This window comes from Bombina bombina, chromosome 3 (genome assembly GCF_027579735.1).
Source record: "Bombina bombina isolate aBomBom1 chromosome 3, aBomBom1.pri, whole genome shotgun sequence".
NCBI lineage: Eukaryota > Metazoa > Chordata > Amphibia > Anura > Bombinatoridae > Bombina > Bombina bombina.
Genome location: NC_069501.1, coordinates 1,179,637,638 through 1,179,659,259, shown reverse-complemented (window position 1 = coordinate 1,179,659,259; position 21,622 = coordinate 1,179,637,638). Strand labels below are relative to the sequence as shown.

Here is a 21,622-nt window from a genome sequence, read left to right as displayed (position 1 = left end):
GATATGGCGTAAATATTTGTATTGGTGCGAATCCAAGAGTTACTCATGGAGTAAGGTTAGGATTCCTAGGATATTGTCTTTTCTACAAGAGGGTTTAGAAAAGGGCTTATCCGCTAGTTCGTTAAAAGGACAGATTTCTGCTCTGTCTATTCTTCTACACAAGCGTCTGGCAGAAATCCCAGGCGTTCAGGCTTTTTGTCAGGCTTTGGCTAGGATTAAGCCTGTGTTTAAGACTGTTGCTCCGCCGTGGAGCTTAAACTTAGTTCTTAACGTCCTGCAAGGCGTTCCATTTGAACCCCTTCATTCCATTGATATTAAGCTGTTATCTTGGAAAGTTCTGTTTTTGATGGCTATTTCCTCGGCTCAAAGAGTCTCTGAGTTATCTGCCTTACATTGTGATTCTCCTTATCTGATTTTTCATTCAGACAAGGTAGTTCTGCGTACTAAACCTGGGTTCTTACCTAAGTCTTCACTTCACACTTTTTCAAAGTTTTACAAATTTGACACTTTTGCTTCTTCGGAGGCTATTTTTGGGAGAAAGGTACTTCAGGCAGTGGTTCCCTCCGTTTAAAGTTCCTGCCCCTTCCCTCCCTTCATTCGTGTACTTTAGCTTTGGTATTAGTATCCCATAAGTAATGGATGACCCGTGGACTGACTACACTTAACAAGAGAAAACATAATTTATGCTTACCTGATAAATTTATTTCTCTTGTAGTGTAGTCAGTCCACGGCCCGCCCTGTCTTTTAAGGCAGATCTAAATTTTTATTTAAACTCCAGTCACCACTGCACCCTATGGTTTCTCCTTTCTCGTCTTGTTTCGGTCGAATGACTGGATATGACATGTGAGGGGAGGAGCTATATAGCAGCTCTGCTTGGGTGATCCTCTTGCAACTTCCTGTTGGGGAAGAGATATAATCCCATAAGTAATGGATGACCCGTGGACTGACTACACTACAAGAGAAATAAATTTATCAGGTAAGCATAAATTATGTTTTTTGTTTGTGTGTAATTTACTAGTCAGTACTAGTTATTTACAGATGTTTATGAGTTATTTACTAGTTAGCTTTTTTACAGACCTACTCTAACACTTTTAAGTGCTTTAACATGTGGGTATCATATCCCTTTAATTTTAAATAATACATATTTTAAGACCATATTTCTACTTCACAGGATAAAAGATCTCCATGCCAGAATCATTGAGCAGGATGCCATGATTAAAGTTCTTCATCAACGTTCTCGAAAGGATCAGGGGAAAAGTGACAACTCCAGTTTACGCCCAGCCCGCTCGGTACCGTCTATAGCCGCTGCAGCCGTCACAACGACATCGACAGGAACTCATTCCAGACAGACATCTCTGTCCAGCAATCAGGCTGCAGAGGAAAAGAAGGAAGATAAAATACGTAAAGGCAGTGTAGGTGGGTTCAAAACTGTAAAACATGACGCAATGGAAATACATAATACTCTTTGTCATTGTCTTGTTAAATTTGTATTTAGATAATGTAAAGCAAAGCTTAAGGGGACATACTAGCTCTAGTGTGTTATAGCATGTTATTAGGACATTAGTACGCTAATTCTATTCTATTAATGTTATTTCTCTTTGTTGCAGCGAGTAGAGGATAGTTTTAAAATGTTTTACAGTAAAAAGCAGGTAGGTTTAAGGGTATTCTGGTGACTACAAAATATATTGATCAGTTTTAAAAAGTATTGATAACTAGTTATAAAATTATACATTTTTTAACCAATCATTTTTTTATATTCTTATAGGGATTAAGCTCAAAATGTTTCTGTCATATATGTGAGTGCAGCAACTTTCAAATTTACTTATTTTATCAATTTGCTTCATTCTCATGATATCCTTTATTTGATGGAGCAGAAATGCACTACTGGGAGCTAGCTAACACACCAGTAAGGCAATAACAGGAGGCATATATGTGCAGTCACCGACCAGCAGCTAGCTCCCAGCTCCTGAGCCTACCTAGGTATGATTTTTAACTAATGATATCGAGAACAAAGCAAATTAGATAATAAAAGTAAATTGCAAAGTTGTTTAAAATTGCATGCCCTGTTTGAATCATGAAAGAAAAATTTGTGGTTTGTATCCTTTTATGCAACATAAGATTAAATCTTTTTTTTCTTTTTTTAATTAATATTGAAACTAACATGTATGTTGAACTGATATTTTCTATTAAAGGTCAGGTACACACATACAAAAAGCACTTTTATTAAGTACAGAAAAATCCTTTTTGAAAAATAAAATATGTTTTTAAAATATACTTTGTTAGGTGGAGTGAATGGAAAATAGCTACTGTAAAAGCTAATTTGTTGCGAAGTGTGCTTTGTTTCTCTTGTTAAGTGTGTTCAGTCCACGGGTCATCCATTACTTATGGGATATATTCTCCTTCCCAACAGGAAGTTGTAAGAGGATCACCCAAGCAGATCTGCTATATAGCTCCTCCCCTCACATGTCATATCCAGTCATTCTCTTGCAACCCTCAACAAAGAAGGAGGTCGCGAGAGGAGCTGGAGTTTTTACTTAATTATTCTTCAATCAAAAGTTTGTTATTTTAAATGGCACTGGAGTGTGCTGTTTTTCTATCTCAGGCAGTATTTGGAAGAAGAAACTGCCTGCGTTTTCTATGATCTTAGCAGGCGTAACTAAGATCCGCTGGCTGTTCTCGACATTCTGAGGAGTAGGGTAACTTCAGAAAGAGGGGAATAGCATGCGGGGTCCCCCGCAAATGAGGTATGTGCAGTACATTATTTTCTGGGAATGGAATTGACTAAGAAAATACTGCTGTTACCCATATGATGTAAGTACAGCCTTAAATGCAGTAGTAGCGACTGGTATCAGGCTGATAAATGTATGCGCAGTTGAGTTATTTTCTAGGGACTTGAATTTGACTGAGAAAATACTGTTAATACTGAAATAATGTTTAAGCCTTATCTGCAGTGGAAGCGACTGGTAGCAGGCTTAGTGATATCTTTGCATGACATTCAAAATGTTGTTTTTAAAACGTTTACTGGCATGTTATTCGTTTTGTGAGGTACTTTGGTGATAAATCTTTTTGGGCATGATTTTTTTCCACATGGCTAACGTATTTTCTGCATAGAAACCGTTATATCAGGTCTCCCACTGTTGTAATATGAGTGGGAGGGACCTTGTTTTAGCGCCTTGTTGCGCAGTTAAAATTCTAGCACAGTCTTCCTGTTTTCTTCCTCCTTGATCCAGGACGTCTCTAGAGAGCTCAGGGGTCTTCAAAATTCGTTTTTGAGGGAGGTAATCAGTCACAGCAGATCTGTGACAGTGTGTTTGACTGTGATAAAAGCGTTAAATCTTAATTTGATATCCGTTTTTTGGGTATTGAGGGGTTAATCATCCTTTTGCTAATGGGTGCAATCCTCTGCTAATTAATACATTTCTCGTTAAGAATTGTTGACTATAACTGAATTAGTTTTCTTTGTTATTCAACTGTGTTTTTTAAAAGCGCTGCAGCGTTTTTTATATTGCTTGTAAACTTATTGAAAGTGATTTCCAAGCTTGCTAGCTTCATTGCTAGTCTGTTTAAACATGTCTGATACAGAGGAATCTGCTTGTTCATTATGTTCAAAAGCCGATGTGGAGCCCAATAGAAATATGTGTACCAATTGTATTGATATTACTTTGAATAAAAGTCAATCTGTACCGATAAAGAAATTGTCACCAGACAACGAGGGGGAAGTTATGCCGTCTAACTCTCCTCACGTGTCAGTATCTGCGTCTCCCGCTCGGGAGGTGCTTAAGATTGAGGCGCCAAGTACATCAAGGCGCTTACAAATCACTTTACATGATATGGCTAATGTTATGAAAGAAGTATTATACAATATGCCCGAATTAAGAGGCAAGCGCGATAGCTCTGGGTTAAGGACAGAGCGCGCTGATGACACGAGAGCCATGTCTGATACTGCGTCACAATTTGCAGAACATGAGGACGGTGAGCTTCATTCTGTCGGTGACGGTTCTGATCCGGGGAGACCGGATTCAGAAATTTCAAATTTTAAATTTAAGCTTGAGAACCTCCGCGTGTTACTAGGGGAGGTGTTAGCGGCTCTGAATGATTGCGACACGGTGGCAATCCCAGAGAAATTATGTAGGTTGGATAGATACTATGCGGTACCGGTGTGTACTGACGTTTTTCCTATACCAAAAAGGCTTACAGAAATTATTAGTAAGGAGTGGGATAGACCCGGTGTGCCCTTTTCCCCTCCTCCGATATTTAGAAAAATGTTCCCTATAGACGCCACCACACGAGACTTATGGCAGACGGTCCCTAAGGTGGAGGGAGCAGTTTCTACTTTAGCCAAGCGTACCACTATCCCGGTGGAGGATAGCTGTGCTTTCTCAGATCCAATGGATAAAAAATTAGAGGGTTACCTTAAGAAAATGTTTGTTCAACAAGGTTTTATATTGCAGCCTCTTGCATGCATTGCGCCTGTCACGGCTGCAGCGGCATTCTGGTTTGAGTCTCTGGAAGAGAAGTAGGCCAGAAAGTCTACTTCCGCCCCTAAGACAGCATGAAGACAGGGCCCCCTCTCTGGAGACGGATCTAGTGGGGGGCAGACTTTCTCTCTTCGCCCAGGCCTGGGCAAGAGATGTACAGGATCCCTGGACGTTGGAGATTATATCTCAGGGATACCTTCTGGATTTCAAAACTTCTCCTCCACAAGGGAGGTTTCATCTGTCAAGGTTATCAACAAACCTAGTAAAGAAAGAGGCATTTCTACAATGTGTACAAGACCTCTTAATGATGGGAGTGATCCACCCAGTTCCGCGAACGGAACGAGGACAAGGGTTTTACTCAAATCTATTTGTGGTTCCCAAAAAAGAGGGAACCTTCAGACCAATCTTAGACTTAAAAATCTTAAACAAATTCCTAAGGGTTCCATCGTTCAAGATGGAAACCATTAGGACCATCCTGCCCATGATCCAAGAGGGTCAATATATGACCACAGTGGACTTAAAGGATGCCTACCTTCACATACCGATTCACAAAGATCATTATCGGTACCTAAGATTTGCCTTTCTAGACAGGCATTACCAGTTTGTAGCTCTTCCCTTCGGGTTAGCTACGGCCCGAGAATTTTTACAAAGGTTCTGGGCTCACTTCTGGCGGTACTAAGACCACGAGGCATAGCGGTGGCTCCGTACCTAGACGACATTCTGATTCAAGCGTCAAGTTTTCAAAATGCAAAGTCTCATACAGAGATAGTTCTAGCATTTCTGAGGTCGCATGGGTGGAAAGTGAACGTGGAAAAGAGTTCTCTGTTACCGCTCACAAGGGTTCCTTTTCTAGGGACTCTTATAGATTCTGTAGAGATGAAAATTTACCTGACGGAGTCCAGGTTATCAAAGATTCTCAGTGCTTGCCATGCCCTTCACTCCATTCCAAGCTCATCAGTAGCTCAGTGTATGGAAGTAATCGGCTTGATGGTCGCGGCAATGGACATAGTGCCATTTGCGCGCCTGCATCTCAGACCGCTGCAACTATGCATGCTAAGTCAGTGGAACGGGGATTACTCAGATCTGTCCCCTTTGCTAAATCTGGACCAGGAGACAAGAGATTCTCTTCTCTGGTGGTTGTCACGGGTTCATCTGTCCGAAGGAATGACCTTTCGCAGACCAGATTGGACGACTAACAACAGATGCCAGCCTTCTAGGCTGGGGAGCAGTCTGGAACTCCCTGAAGGCTCAGGGATCGTGGACTCAGGAGGAGAAACTCCTACCAATCAACATTCTAGAATTAAGAGCAATATTCAATGCTCTTCTAGCTTGGCCTCAGTTAGCAACACTGAGGTTCATCAGGTTTCAGTCGGACAACATCACGACTGTGGCTTACATCAATCATCAAGGGGGAACCAGGAGTTCCCTAGCGATGTTGGAAGTCTCGAAGATAATTCGCTGGGCAGAGTCACACTCTTGCCACCTGTCAGCGATCTACATCCCAGGTGTGGAGAACTGGGAAGCGGATTTTCTAAGTCGCCAGACTTTTCATCCGGGGGAGTGGGAACTACACCCGGAGGTATTTGCTCATCTGATTTGTCGTTGGGGCAAACCGGATCTGGATCTTATGGCATCTCGCCAGAACGCCAAGCTTCCTCGTTACGGATCCAGGTCCAGGGACCCGGGAGCGGTGCTGGTAGATGCACTTGCAGCCCCTTGGGTTTTCAACATAGCTTATGTGTTTCCACCTTTTCCGTTGCTACCTCGACTGATTGCCAGGATCAAACAGGAGAGAGCATCTGTGATTCTGATAGCGCCTGCGTGGCCACGCAGGACCTGGTATGCAGACCTAGTGGACATGTCGTTCTGTCCACCATGGTCTGTACCTCTGAGGCAGGACCTTCTAATTCAGGGTCCTTTCAACCATCCAAACCTAATTTCTCTGAGGCTGACTGCTTGGAGATTGAACGCTTGATTCTATCAAAACGTGGGTTTTCGGATTCGGTTATTGATACATTGATACAGGCTCGGAAACCTGTTACCAGAAAAATTTACCATAAGATATGGCGTAAATATTTATATTGGTGTGAATCCAAGAGTTACTCATGGAGTAAGGTTAGGATTCCTAGGATATTGGCTTTTCTACAAGAGGGTTTAGAAAAGGGCTTATCCGCTAGTTCAGTAAAGGGACAGATTTCTGCTCTGTCTATTCTTTTACACAAGCGTCTGGCAGGGAATCCAGACGTCCAGGCTTTTTGTCAGGCTTTGGCTAGGATTAAGCCTGTGTTTAAGGCTGTTGCTCCTCCGTGGAGCTTAAACTTGGTTCTTAAAGTTCTTCAGGGTGTTCCGTTTGAACCCCTTCATTCCATTGATATTAAGCTTTTATCTTGGAAAGTTCTGTTTTTGATGGCTATTTCCTTGGCTCGAAGAGTCTCGGAGTTATCTGCCTTACATTGTGATTCTCCTTATCTGATCTTTCATTCAGACAAGGTAGTCCTGCGTACTAAACCTGGGTTTGTGCCTAAGGTTGTTTCTAACAGGAATATCAATCAAGAGATTGTTGTTCCATCATTGTGTCCTAATCCTTCTTCAAAGAAGGAACGTCTTTTGCATAATCTAGACGTGGTCCGTGCCCTGAAGTTCTACTTACAGGCAACTAAAGATTTTCGATAAACTTCTTCCCTGTTTGTCGTTTACTCTGGACAGAGGAGAGGTCAAAAGGCTTCGGCTACCTCTCTCTCTTTTTGGCTTCGTAGCATAATACGTTTAGCCTATGAGACTGCTGGACAGCAGCCTCCTGAAAGAATTACAGCTAATTCCACTAGAGCTGTGGCTTCCACTTGGGCCTTTAAAAATGAGGCCTCTGTTGAACAGATTTGCAAGGCTGCAACTTGGTCTTCACTTCATACTTTTTCCAAATTTTCCAAATTTGACACTTTTGCTTCTTCGGAGGCTGTTTTTGGGAGAAAGGTTCTACAGGCAGTGGTTCCTTCTGTTTAATGTTCCTGCCTTGTCCCTCCCTTCATCCGTGTACTTTAGCTTTGGTATTGGTATCCCATAAGTAATGGATGACCCGTGGACTGAACACACTTAACAAGAGAAAACATAATTTATGCTTACCTGATAAATTTATTTCTCTTGTAGTGTGTTTAGTCCACGGCCCGCCCTGTCTTTTTGAGGCAGGTTCTAAATTTTAAATTATAACTCCAGTCACCACTGCACCCTATAGTTTCTCCTTTCTCGTCTTGTTTCGGTCGAATGACTGGATATGACATGTGAGGGGAGGAGCTATATAGCAGATCTGCTTGGGTGATCCTCTTGCAACTTCCTGTTGGGAAGGAGAATATATCCCATAAGTAATGGATGACCCGTGGACTGAACACACTACAAGAGAAATAAATTTATCAGGTAAGCATAAATTATGTTTTTCAAGAGTGTACAGGGTAAATGATAAAAAATACTACACATTAATGTCTGATTTGGTTTAAACATTATATTGAATGGTTTTAGTTATTTCATGTCTTTTGTTCATTCTGAATGTGTTTGGGAATCTACTGATGTTTTAAATATTAATAATATTATGTTTTAGTAAAATTGCATAAAATTACCATTTTTAGGACACTGGTGATTATGACAGCATGATCCGGTTAATCATCTGCTGTACAATTTGAGTTCTTCTGGATGTGTGATCATTTCACATAAATTACCTATAGAAGTATATTTATTCGTAACTTGTGTATCTTTAAACTGGTACCCTTATCCATAGACTATAAACATGGAAAAGGATATATGATCCGAGGACCTCATTACAATCTGGCTACATACAGTTCAATATAAAGAGACATATATATTACTACATTGAAGGAATATAAATTGCTTAAGATACAATTAAACTAATTTGCCATGGATGGTAGTATATCGGAACGGATCGTCAAATCTATGTACATACATAACAAAAGACGCACATCAAATTGACTCCATTTCAATACATTCCACCTTAAGCCGATATAGTCAAATCCTCCTTAATAACATCCGGGACCCACAACAAGAAAAAATGAGGACTTGATTGACAGATAGATTTGCCGAATCAGAAAATTTCTAAGGCGGAACTTCCGGTTCATACCGGGTTTAAATTTCTCAGAGACGGGCGGCCCGCCGCCTTTGATAAAGCCCTATACGGGCGAAACGCGTTAGGTGTAGAGATAGAGCATTGTTAAGCTCTTGTTTTAAAAATTAGGAAGAAGTAGTCGGTTACGATTATTGGGGTCCACCGGTACCAATAGGTTGTCAGCGTGGTACACTACTTAGGAAACTTTTGAAAGGGATACTCATTAACTAATACCATCTATACCAGTAACCTAAAGTCATAACTTTTTATAGCTTACTAGTAACATATTGACGACTAACGGTTACAAGATGGCTAAAGTTGATATGGGGTATCTATATGGGTAACTGGGCTAATTTAGACTACAAACATAGCCAATAATAGCATAGACAACTGCTAATTTAGACCTAAAATTATGAGATAGATTCACAATAACAGACCAACATAACAAACTACACGCTGGTAGCGTGATACTATTTTGTGTACATTAAATTATAGTTACAACAAGACCTATTATACTACATAAGTGTACTAAAGCGCAAATAGTAACAGAGTATTGAGTTACATATAGCGAGCTCCCTGCAGGCACACGATTACTGCCTAAATAAATTAAAATTAACCATATTACGGTTCGTTTGGGGAACAGAATTGTACATCTGAAATGTTAACTGTGAATACATTAAAATAACACTATCGATACTCAGAGAATTCAAACTCAGTAAAGTATAACTCACTATAACAATCACTTCAGGCGCTGCATAACACTATAAGCAGTACCGTTAAAACTTTAATGAAGTTCAGAAATCACAACTGATGCATAAAAGACAGACCTATATATTTCACACTGTGCAGTGGTACTATTACACCACAATATTCTGATTTAATTATACCAATAACCAATAACACTATTTAACAGTGTATTGGGATTTGCACAAGAATAGTAACTAAATCTCTGCTTCACAAAAATAAAGTGACCTTTTATGTTTAATGTTATGAAATGTCAACTGTGAATGCATTAAAGTGATAGTATCTATGCTAAGGGTATTCGAACTCAGTAAAGTATAACTCACTATAACAATCACTTCAGGTGCTGCACAACATTGTAAGCAGCACTGTTAAAACTTTAATGAAGTTCAGAAATCACAACTTATGCACAAATAAGACCTATATATTCTACACTGTGTAGTGGTACCATTACACCACAATATTCTGATTTAATGATACCAATAACCAATAACACTATTTAACAGTGTATTGGGATTTGCACAGGAATAGTAACTAAATCCCTGCCTTACAAAAATAAAGTTACCTTGTATGTTGAATATCACATCACTAGTTAACGTGAAAATACAGAATAGCTAGGGCTTCTCTAATATATACTTAGCTATTACAAAATAGAATTGAGTAAGATATATGTAAATTTGAAAGAATAATAGCTTGATTACACTATATCCTAGCTCATTCTCAATACAAAATTACTTTAAACTAGAGGGTCAAACGCAACTATATATGAGGCAGTGGGATACTATACTACATACCAATCAATTTACTTGACATTAACCCTATGATAAGTAAACATAAAAGAGAGTGCAAGGAAAAATAGCAGTAGCAACATTTCAGCCCCTGTTAAGTGACTTATATTGATACAATAATAAACAACTGAAGAATAATATCAGCAACTATCTGATCTCAGATATTCTAGAGAATTCTAGTAGCCCTGTACTCTAATACATTTATCGTTTCCTACACTAGACAACCAGCATTTTATGTGTAGATTATCCTATATGTAAGAGATTATTTCAAATAGATTAAAGTCTCAGAGGATGGATAACAACAATATTTATACATAAACATATTGTATCAGTATTTAACTGATTTCTTTTTGTATAAGCCATCCGTGCTACCAAGCTGAGCTTAAGTAAACTCTCTACTGGGTATCGTTATAATAACCTACACTACATCTACTCAGTCTTATAGAATTGAACCGGTGTACCGCAGAGATTTCTGTATAGATTATACTGCAATATAATTATCTGGGCTATCATACCCCAAAGGCCTATTTACATAGATTATTGTATACAACACAATCTATACAAGACTACTTTATCCTAGGTTTTTAATCGTTTATGTTTCCCCTTTCTTTTTCCCCCTTCTCCAATTATTTTAACTAAACTAATAAAAGTTAAGTTTTAGACTCTGGAAGTAAACGCCGCATATGAGGTTAAGACAGTGAGTGCTAAAACCGCATTCTTTTGTGGAAGTGACTTTATCACCTCCACTTTTTGTTTGTATGCTATTGTTGTGCGGTAGCACCCCTCCCTCTAACAGCACAGATTAATTTCATATTAACGTAAAATTATTGACCACTATAGAAATACTGGGGAGTGTGTCTGAGTGTAGTGCCATTGCTCAAACTCGTTTCTAATAGTCTTAGCTATCTGGGTTATCCAGAATTCTCGAGCAATAGAGCACACCGACCTCTATAAGAATAACCACGAATATGGCATTTCCATGGGACCTAGACAGACAAAATAGACAGCAGAAAAGAGCAGCTGATCTAGAAGAAATCTTTGAGGATGGCAATATCTCTAAACCACAGAACACAGTAACCTCATTAGATGGAGCCCTTAGAGAATTACATAAGACCATGTTTAAACAAGATAAAGTATGGTGGAATCGCCATTTTTTCGAGAAATACATCCAAAAGAAACTCATACCCAGAGGTCTAAGAATTCAGTTATTCCCGGCATACGAATTTAAAAATCAACAACTCAGTATAGAATGGGAGGAAGCACTCTCAGAATGTTCTACCAAACTAATGAAGATACTCATGAAAAATGACCAATCAGAATATGACCTATTGGAAGCTAAAATAAAAGAACAGAATGAAATACTGAAACAATTTCAAGATAACTCAGAATTTGAAAAATCATACAAAACCTATCAGAAAGAACTGGACAGATATGAATTAGAACTAAAAAACACCAAACAAGGCAAATTAAACAGAGATATCAATGACTTCAGTAACAACAGAGTATATAAATGGCGTAACAGATCATTCTACAGACAGCCAAACAAAAACCCAAAGGTAACCATTGTGGAGAGTGACGTATCAGACACAGATGGAGAGGAAGGTAGCTCAGGTACAGCTACTCCCATCCCCAATAGAACATCAACATTAGCCCCACGATCATCCAGCCGTAACAAGAGGAAGGATTTTTTAGAATCAGGTGGGGAAGAAGACAAACCAGAAGAGGGGGGAGGAAAAAGCAAAAAGCCGGCCAGAGGGAGGACATTCCAACAATCGAACCACCAGAAGAATGGGAATCAATACAAGAGGACCCCCAGTCCATTCTCCCAAATACGTCTGAATCACTAAGGGTTATCAACTTATCAGACATCCAACTTTCAGAAAGCCATATCTGTTTATTGTCAAAGGGACTTTCATTCTGTCCATCACAAACAATAGATAAATTCGAAGTCGTAAAAGACATTCAACTGTACATACGTAAACTACTTCTAAAAAAATTCTTTACAGATAAAGAACCAGAATGGGGCTGGAATTCAGAGGAAATTCAAACTATTCAAGACTTACAGAGTTTATTGGATGAAAATGATCCAAGGAGGAACAAAATCCACAATAAATCTACCTTTGTACCGCAAAATGTAAATGCCCCCCAATTGGACATATTCAATGAGATGGTCTGCAATGAAATCACCAGTTTGAACATACCTCCCAAGATCAATAATCTAACCTACAAAGAGAGACAAGCATTACAAGAGATGCAACATTGGGATGAAGTTGTCATTAGAAACTCAGATAAGGGAGGCAACATTGTAATTTGGCCCCTTACACTATACCTAAAAGAAGTATACAAACAACTGAAAGATACAAGCTGCTATGTGAAATTGTTCAATAACCCAACCACTAACATCCACAAGAAATACAATAAGTTGATCATGGAAGCCGCATATGAAGGGGTTATCAATGAAAAAGAGAAAAAATATCTGACCGTAACAAAACCAAAGACGGCAACATTCTACCTAATACCGAAGATCCATAAGAATCAAGAAACCCCACCAGGGAGACCTATTGTCTCCGGTATAGGCTGCCTCACTGAAAGAGCAAGCGAATATATAGACTTTCGCTTAAGAGACTATGTTGCAGAGCTCCCCTCATACGTTCAAGATACCATGCAGGTCCTTCAGAGACTCAACAACATCTCTTTGAACAAATCAACATGGCTGGTAACAACGGATGTTGAGTCATTATACACATCAATTCAACATAAAGATGGTTTACAAGCAGTTCGCTACTTCCTAGAACAAAAATCTGAAGAGGGCAAACCACATGACGATTTCATCCTTAACCTACTGGAATTTGTATTAACCAACAATACATTCATCTTTGACAACCAACACTATCTACAGGTCCGGGGCACTGCCATGGGCACTGCCTGTGCCCCGACCTATGCTAATCTCTTTTTAGGATGGTGGGAGGCAGAAGAAGTGTTCTCTGATACAAACAATCTATACACAGACCTTATACCCATGTGGATAAGGTACATAGATGATATCTTCTTCATCTGGGAAGGAACCCAAGAAGAACTTCTGACATTCTTAAATATATTGAATAGGAACAACTTGAACATTAAACTTACTTATGAAGCAAGCCAAAGTGAAATAAATTTCTTAGACCTTACCATCAAAAAAGATCCTGAAGGCAATATCCAAACAGATCTGTATAGAAAACATACAGCAACCAATAGCATCCTACACAGCACAAGTGCGCATGCACCAGGCACCATCCGAGGTTTACCAACGGGTGAATTTCTCAGAACTAGGAGAAACTGCTCGGAAGATACCACATTCCAAATACGAGCTAAACAAGTGTCCTCCCGGCTAATAGAAAGAGGCTACAGCAAAAGGAAGATTAAACAAGCCAAATATAGAGCCCAGAGAACAAAAAGACAAGAACTATTACAAAAAAAGACCAAAACTAATGATAATAAACCTAGGTTGGTCCTCACATATAATTCACAAACCTCGCAAATAGTACAAATTATATCAAAACATTGGGATATTTTAATGACTGACCCCACACTGAAAAGATGCTTAGGAAACAAACCTGCTATAAGTTACAGACGAACCAAAAATCTTAAAGATCTACTAACCAGTAGTCATTTCCAACCAAAGAAAACAAAAACTGCATTTAATCCAGGATGTCACAAATGTGGAAACTGCAGCACTTGTAAATACATCAAGAAAACCACGAACATCATAGATCGTTTTGGCACAATACATAAAATTAGGAGATATATCAGTTGCCAGAGCGAAGGGATAATCTATGTACTTCAATGCACGTGTGACAAATACTATGTCGGCATGACGACCAGAAAATTAAGAACCAGAGTAATGGAACATCTAAGGAACATTAAGAATGCAAGAAAGGACAAACTGGATGGAAAATCTATCACTACTGTAGCAACACACTTCTTGGAATACCACAACTCAAAACAAGAAGATTTGGTCTGTTGTGGCATAGAAAAAGTGAGCCTAGGGATAAGAGGGGGAGATCTTGAAACTGCTCTACTAAGAGCAGAGAGCAGATGGATATACCTACTCAACTCAGTATATCCAACAGGCCTTAATGAACAAAATAATTACTTCACATTTTTATAAAATATGGAGAGAAGGACCAATTACAGATTTGGCTCCCCAAAGAAACATCTTAGGCAAATATATACTCTTTATAAAAACTCTAATCTAATCAACAATGGGGAATTAACTAGAAAAATCATACTGAAATAATGAGAAGTCACCATTTTTCATAGACGAATTATAATCATGTCCAGATAACAAGAGACATTAATATAAATCAACATACCACCAGGAGTGAGATTAAAATGAAAGTTATCACGTTAATTGGATCCAATAAAAATTCACAGAAGATACCTTATGGAAATAAAAAACTTTGAAGCATAAGGACAACAAATTGAGAACGGTGACACCTTGCACCAAACCACCACCTACACCCTTCGGTTTATTTCCCTATAAGCAACCTTCACTTAGGAAATATTGGGTATATTAAATCACTATCACAAATTTCCTATGCTACATAAGTATAGGAATTTTACTTTCCCTCTTCTTTAAACAAGAACTGGAGCATAATAATTCTGTCATCACTCTATATCACTGTATTATCCATTTATTATGGGATATACACACTCACCACAACACTTTGAGACACATAACACCCACTATTATAAATCAATAAACATTTTTCAAATAAACTTTGTCACTCACTTCACTAATCACTTAGAAAATACTTCTTGACACTTTGTATGTTGATTTTGCTACTACATGGGATTTGGGTTATTTATTTATTTTTTGAAGATTTCCATTTGTTTAAGACACATCACACTGTGCACTATTCACATTTAATCATAAAACATCACGCCATCAATAGCATATATGGCCAGCACACTTTTTATTATTTAACATTTCACACGAAATCACCAGTTATAGGTCTTCATAGAACAAGGACAATTATAGGATATATATAAAAAAGCACATATATATCAATTAAAAAATATAAAAAAACAAAAATATAGAAAATCATTAATTCTCTTATCCTAACACAATTTCTCTTGTTACTCACTCTTATTCCATTTTGGTAACTATTTCCCTGATATAAATCTCTCAAAACACTTGAAGCAAATACGAGAATATCACACATCTGAATAAGTGATATCACAGTTAAAATCATCATTTGATTAGCCACTGAAGACCTCTTTATCTAAATATAAAAGTTTAGTACAATACTGAGGACTCACAAACAAGTAAAGAACCTATACAGATACGGTCATCTCAAGATATGAGTGAGGATGTCACTCAACTAGTCAATCTTTAAACTGGTACCCTTATCCATAGACTATAAACATGGAAAAGGATATATGATCCGAGGACCTCATTACAATCTGGCTACATACAGTTCAATATAAAGAGACATATATATTACTACATTGAAGGAATATAAATTGCTTAAGATACAATTAAACTAATTTGCCATGGATGGTAGTATATCGGAACGGATCGTCAAATCTATGTACATACATAACAAAAGACGCACATCAAATTGACTCCATTTCAATACATTCCACCTTAAGCCGATATAGTCAAATCCTCCTTAATAACATCCGGGACCCACAACAAGAAAAAATGAGGACTTGATTGACAGATAGATTTGCCGAATCAGAAAATTTCTAAGGCGGAACTTCCGGTTCATACCGGGTTTAAATTTCTCAGAGACGGGCGGCCCGCCGCCTTTGATAAAGCCCTATACGGGCGAAACGCGTTAGGTGTAGAGATAGAGCATTGTTAAGCTCTTGTTTTAAAAATTAGGAAGAAGTAGTCGGTTACGATTATTGGGGTCCACCGGTACCAATAGGTTGTCAGCGTGGTACACTACTTAGGAAACTTTTGAAAGGGATACTCATTAACTAATACCATCTATACCAGTAACCTAAAGTCATAACTTTTTATAGCTTACTAGTAACATATTGACGACTAACGGTTACAAGATGGCTAAAGTTGATATGGGGTATCTATATGGGTAACTGGGCTAATTTAGACTACAAACATAGCCAATAATAGCATAGACAACTGCTAATTTAGACCTAAAATTATGAGATAGATTCACAATAACAGACCAACATAACAAACTACACGCTGGTAGCGTGATACTATTTTGTGTACATTAAATTATAGTTACAACAAGACCTATTATACTACATAAGTGTACTAAAGCGCAAATAGTAACAGAGTATTGAGTTACATATAGCGAGCTCCCTGCAGGCACACGATTACTGCCTAAATAAATTAAAATTAACCATATTACGGTTCGTTTGGGGAACAGAATTGTACATCTGAAATGTTAACTGTGAATACATTAAAATAACACTATCGATACTCAGAGAATTCAAACTCAGTAAAGTATAACTCACTATAACAATCACTTCAGGCGCTGCATAACACTATAAGCAGTACCGTTAAAACTTTAATGAAGTTCAGAAATCACAACTGATGCATAAAAGACAGACCTATATATTTCACACTGTGCAGTGGTACTATTACACCACAATATTCTGATTTAATTATACCAATAACCAATAACACTATTTAACAGTGTATTGGGATTTGCACAAGAATAGTAACTAAATCTCTGCTTCACAAAAATAAAGTGACCTTTTATGTTTAATGTTATGAAATGTCAACTGTGAATGCATTAAAGTGATAGTATCTATGCTAAGGGTATTCGAACTCAGTAAAGTATAACTCACTATAACAATCACTTCAGGTGCTGCACAACATTGTAAGCAGCACTGTTAAAACTTTAATGAAGTTCAGAAATCACAACTTATGCACAAATAAGACCTATATATTCTACACTGTGTAGTGGTACCATTACACCACAATATTCTGATTTAATGATACCAATAACCAATAACACTATTTAACAGTGTATTGGGATTTGCACAGGAATAGTAACTAAATCCCTGCCTTACAAAAATAAAGTTACCTTGTATGTTGAATATCACATCACTAGTTAACGTGAAAATACAGAATAGCTAGGGCTTCTCTAATATATACTTAGCTATTACAAAATAGAATTGAGTAAGATATATGTAAATTTGAAAGAATAATAGCTTGATTACACTATATCCTAGCTCATTCTCAATACAAAATTACTTTAAACTAGAGGGTCAAACGCAACTATATATGAGGCAGTGGGATACTATACTACATACCAATCAATTTACTTGACATTAACCCTATGATAAGTAAACATAAAAGAGAGTGCAAGGAAAAATAGCAGTAGCAACATTTCAGCCCCTGTTAAGTGACTTATATTGATACAATAATAAACAACTGAAGAATAATATCAGCAACTATCTGATCTCAGATATTCTAGAGAATTCTAGTAGCCCTGTACTCTAATACATTTATCGTTTCCTACACTAGACAACCAGCATTTTATGTGTAGATTATCCTATATGTAAGAGATTATTTCAAATAGATTAAAGTCTCAGAGGATGGATAACAACAATATTTATACATAAACATATTGTATCAGTATTTAACTGATTTCTTTTTGTATAAGCCATCCGTGCTACCAAGCTGAGCTTAAGTAAACTCTCTACTGGGTATCGTTATAATAACCTACACTACATCTACTCAGTCTTATAGAATTGAACCGGTGTACCGCAGAGATTTCTGTATAGATTATACTGCAATATAATTATCTGGGCTATCATACCCCAAAGGCCTATTTACATAGATTATTGTATACAACACAATCTATACAAGACTACTTTATCCTAGGTTTTTAATCGTTTATGTTTCCCCTTTCTTTTTCCCCCTTCTCCAATTATTTTAACTAAACTAATAAAAGTTAAGTTGTAGACTCTGGAAGTAAACGCCGCATATGAGGTTAAGACAGTGAGTGCTAAAACCGCATTCTTTTGTGGAAGTGACTTTATCACCTCCACTTTTTGTTTGTATGCTATTGTTGTGCGGTAGCACCCCTCCCTCTAACAGCACAGATTAATTTCATATTAACGTAAAATTATTGACCACTATAGAAATACTGGGGAGTGTGTCTGAGTGTAGTGCCATTGCTCAAACTCGTTTCTAATAGTATTCCTGATATTCCTCTATGTTTCAGATGTTTTCTAGCATAAAAGAGGGTTTAGTTGAGAAAAATAAGTGAGATATGCGGCCATAAGTCCCTGTTATAAAGCTTTCTTGAGTACTTGCTTTTTGACTTGGACTTGGTCCTGCACTCACATTGTTGTACACAGCACTTTGCCAGTAAGCTAATTAGCCCATGATCTCACTAAGAATTTGTGCGTGCACAGCGTGCACACATATGCACAAATCTATGTATATGCGGCTAGTGATTGGCCGGTGCTCCACCCTTATTGGGAGCAGTGGAAACACAATGTCTTTATATATATAAAAATAATGAATCTTTACAGAGCAAATGTGAGTTGTTAAACTTTTTAAACATTGACATTTCTTTCATGTAATTAGCAAGAGTCCATGAGCTAGTGACGTATGGGATATACATTCCTACCAGGAGGGGCAAAGTTTCCCAAACCTCAAAATGTCTATAAATACACCCCTCACCACACCCACAATTCAGTTTTACAAACTTTGCCTCCCGTGGAGGTGGTGAAGTAAGTTTGTGCTAGATTCTACGTTGATATGCGCTTCGCAGCAGGCTGGAGCCCGGTTTTCCTCTCAGTGTGCAGTGAATGTCAGAGGGATGTGAAGAGAGTATTGCCTATTTGAATTCAATGGTCTCCTTCTACGGGATCTATTTCATAGGTTCTCTGTTATCGGTCGTAGAGATTCATCTCTTACCTCCCTTTTCAGATCGACGATATACTCTTATGTACCATTACCTCTACTGATTCTCGTTTCAGTACTGGTTTGGCTATCTACTATATGTAGATGAGTGTCCTGGGGTAAGTAAGTCTTATTTTTGTGACACTCTAAGCTATGGTTGGGCACTTTATTTATAAAGTTCTAAATATATGTCTTTAAACTTATATTTGCCATGATTCAGGATGATCAATATTCCTTATTTCAGACAGTCAGTTTCATTATTTGGGATAATGCATATGAATAATCATTTTCTTACCTTAAAAATTGTTTCAATTGACTTTTTTCCCTGTGGGCTGTTATGCTCGCGGGGGCTGAAAATGTTTCAATTTATTGCGTCATTCTTGACGCAGACTTTTTTGGCGCAAAAAATTCTGTTTGTCATTTCCGGCGTCAAACTTGACGCCGGAAGTTGTTCGTGTTTGCGTAATTTTTTTGACGTTTTGCGCCAAAAATGTTGGCGTCATTCTTGGCGGCAAAAATTTTTTAGGCGCCAATAATGTGGGCGTCTTTTTTGGCACTAAAAAATGTGGGCGTCATTCTTGTCTCCACCTTTTTTTCACATTATTTCAGTCTCATTTTTCATTGCTTCTGGTTGCTAGAGGCTTGTTCATTGGCATTTTTTTCCCATTCCTGAAACTGTCATTTAAGGAATTTGATAAATTTTGCTTTATATGTTGTTTTTTCTTTTACATATTGCAAGATGACTCACATTGACCCTGGATCAGAATCTACTTCTGGAAAGACGCTGCCTGATGCTGGTTCTACCAAAGTTAAGTGCATTTGTTGTAAACTTGTGGTAACTGTTCCTCCGGCTGTAGTTTGTGATGAATGTCATGATAAGCTTGCTAATGCAGATAGTATTTCCATTAGTAATATACCATTACCTGTTGCTGTTCCTTCAACATCTAATACTCAGGATGTTCCTGTTAATATAAGAGAATTTGTTTCTAAATCTATTAGGAAGGCTATGTCTGTTATTCCTCCTTCCAGTAAACGTAAAAGGTCTTTTAAAACTTCTCATTTTTCAGATGAATTTTTAAATGACCGTCATCATTCTGATTTGTCTGTTTCTGATGAGGATATTTCTGGTTCAGAGGATTCTGTCTCAGATATTGACACTGATAAATCTTCATATTTATTTAAAATGGAATTTATTCGCTCTTTACTTAAAGAAGTTTTAATCGCATTAGAGATGGAGGATTCTAGTCCTTGATACTAAATCTACTAAGCGTTTAAATTCGTTTTTTAAACCTCCTATAGTTATTCCAGAAGTTTTTCCTGTCCCTGATGCTATTTCTGAAGTAATTTCTAGGGAATGGAATAATCTGGGTACTTCATTTACTCCTTCTCAAAGGTTTAAGAAATTGTATCCTGTGCCATCTGACAGATTAGAGTTTTGGGACAAAATCCCTAAAGTTGATGGGGCTATCTCTACTCTTGCTAAACGTACTACTATTCCTACAGCAGATAGTACTTCCTTTAAGGATCCTTTAGATAGGAAGATTGAATCCTTTCTAAGGAAAGCTTATTTATGTTCAGGTAATCTTCTTAGGCCTGCTATTTCTTTGGCTGATGTTGCTGCCGCTTCCACTTTTTGGTTGGAGGCTTTAGCTCAACAAGTATCAGACCATAATGCTCATAGCATTGTTAAACTTCTTCAACATGCTAATAACTTTATTTGTGATGCCATCTTTGATATCATTAGAGTTGATGTCAGGTATATGTCTTTAGCTATTTTAGCTAGAAGAGCTTTATGGCTTAAAACTTGGAATGCAGATATGTCTTCTAAGTCAACTTTGCTTTCTCTTTCTTTCCAAGGTAATAAATTATTTGGTTCCCAGTTGGATTCTATTATTTCAACTGTTACCGGGGGGAAAGGAACTTTTTTGCCTCAGGACAAAAAATCTAAAGGTTAATATAGGGCTGCTAATCGTTTTCGTTCCTTTCGTCAGAATAAGGAACAGAAGCCTGACCCTTCCCCTAAAGCAGGGGTGTCCAAACTTTGCTCTCCAGAGGTTTTGGAACTACATTTCCGATGATGCTCAGCCAGCATTTTATCTAGCTGAGCATCATGGGAAATGTAGTTCCAAAACCTCTGGAGAGCAAAGTTTGGACACCCCTGCCCTAAAGGAACGATTTCTGTTTGGAAACCTTCTCCAATCTGGAATAAATCCAAGCCTTTTAGAAAGTCAAAACCAGCTCCCAAGTCCACATGAAGGTGCGGCCCTCATTCCAGCACAGCTGGTAGGGGGCAGGTTACGATTTTTCAAAGACATTTGGATCAATTCGATTCACAGTCTTTGGATTCAGAGCATTGTTTCACAAGGGTACAGAATAGGTTTCAAGGTAAGGCCGCCTGCGAAGAGATTTTTTCTCTCTCGCATTCCAATAAATCCAGTGAAGGCTCAGGCATTTCTGAAATGTGTTTCAGATCTCTAGCTGGCTGGAGTAATTGTGCCAGTTCCAGTTCTGGAACAGGGTCTGGGGTTTTACTCAAATCTATTCATTGTACCAAAGAAGGAGAATTCCTTCAGACCAGTTCTGGATTTAAAGATATTGAATCGTTATGTAAGGATACCAACATTCA

General features: G+C 38.0%; 1 protein-coding gene across 3 annotated transcripts in view; it reads left to right on the top strand.

Annotated features, from left to right (window-relative positions):
- The window catches only part of AMOTL1 (angiomotin like 1), a 262,449-nt gene that overhangs the window by 227,141 nt on the left and 13,686 nt on the right, over window positions 1–21,622 (top strand). For all 3 annotated transcript variants that reach the window (XM_053708609.1, XM_053708607.1, XM_053708608.1), the window contains exon 11: window positions 1,172–1,416. In XM_053708609.1, the coding sequence (XP_053564584.1) occupies window positions 1,172–1,416 (245 nt within the window). The remainder of the gene's footprint in view (window positions 1–1,171; window positions 1,417–21,622) is intronic.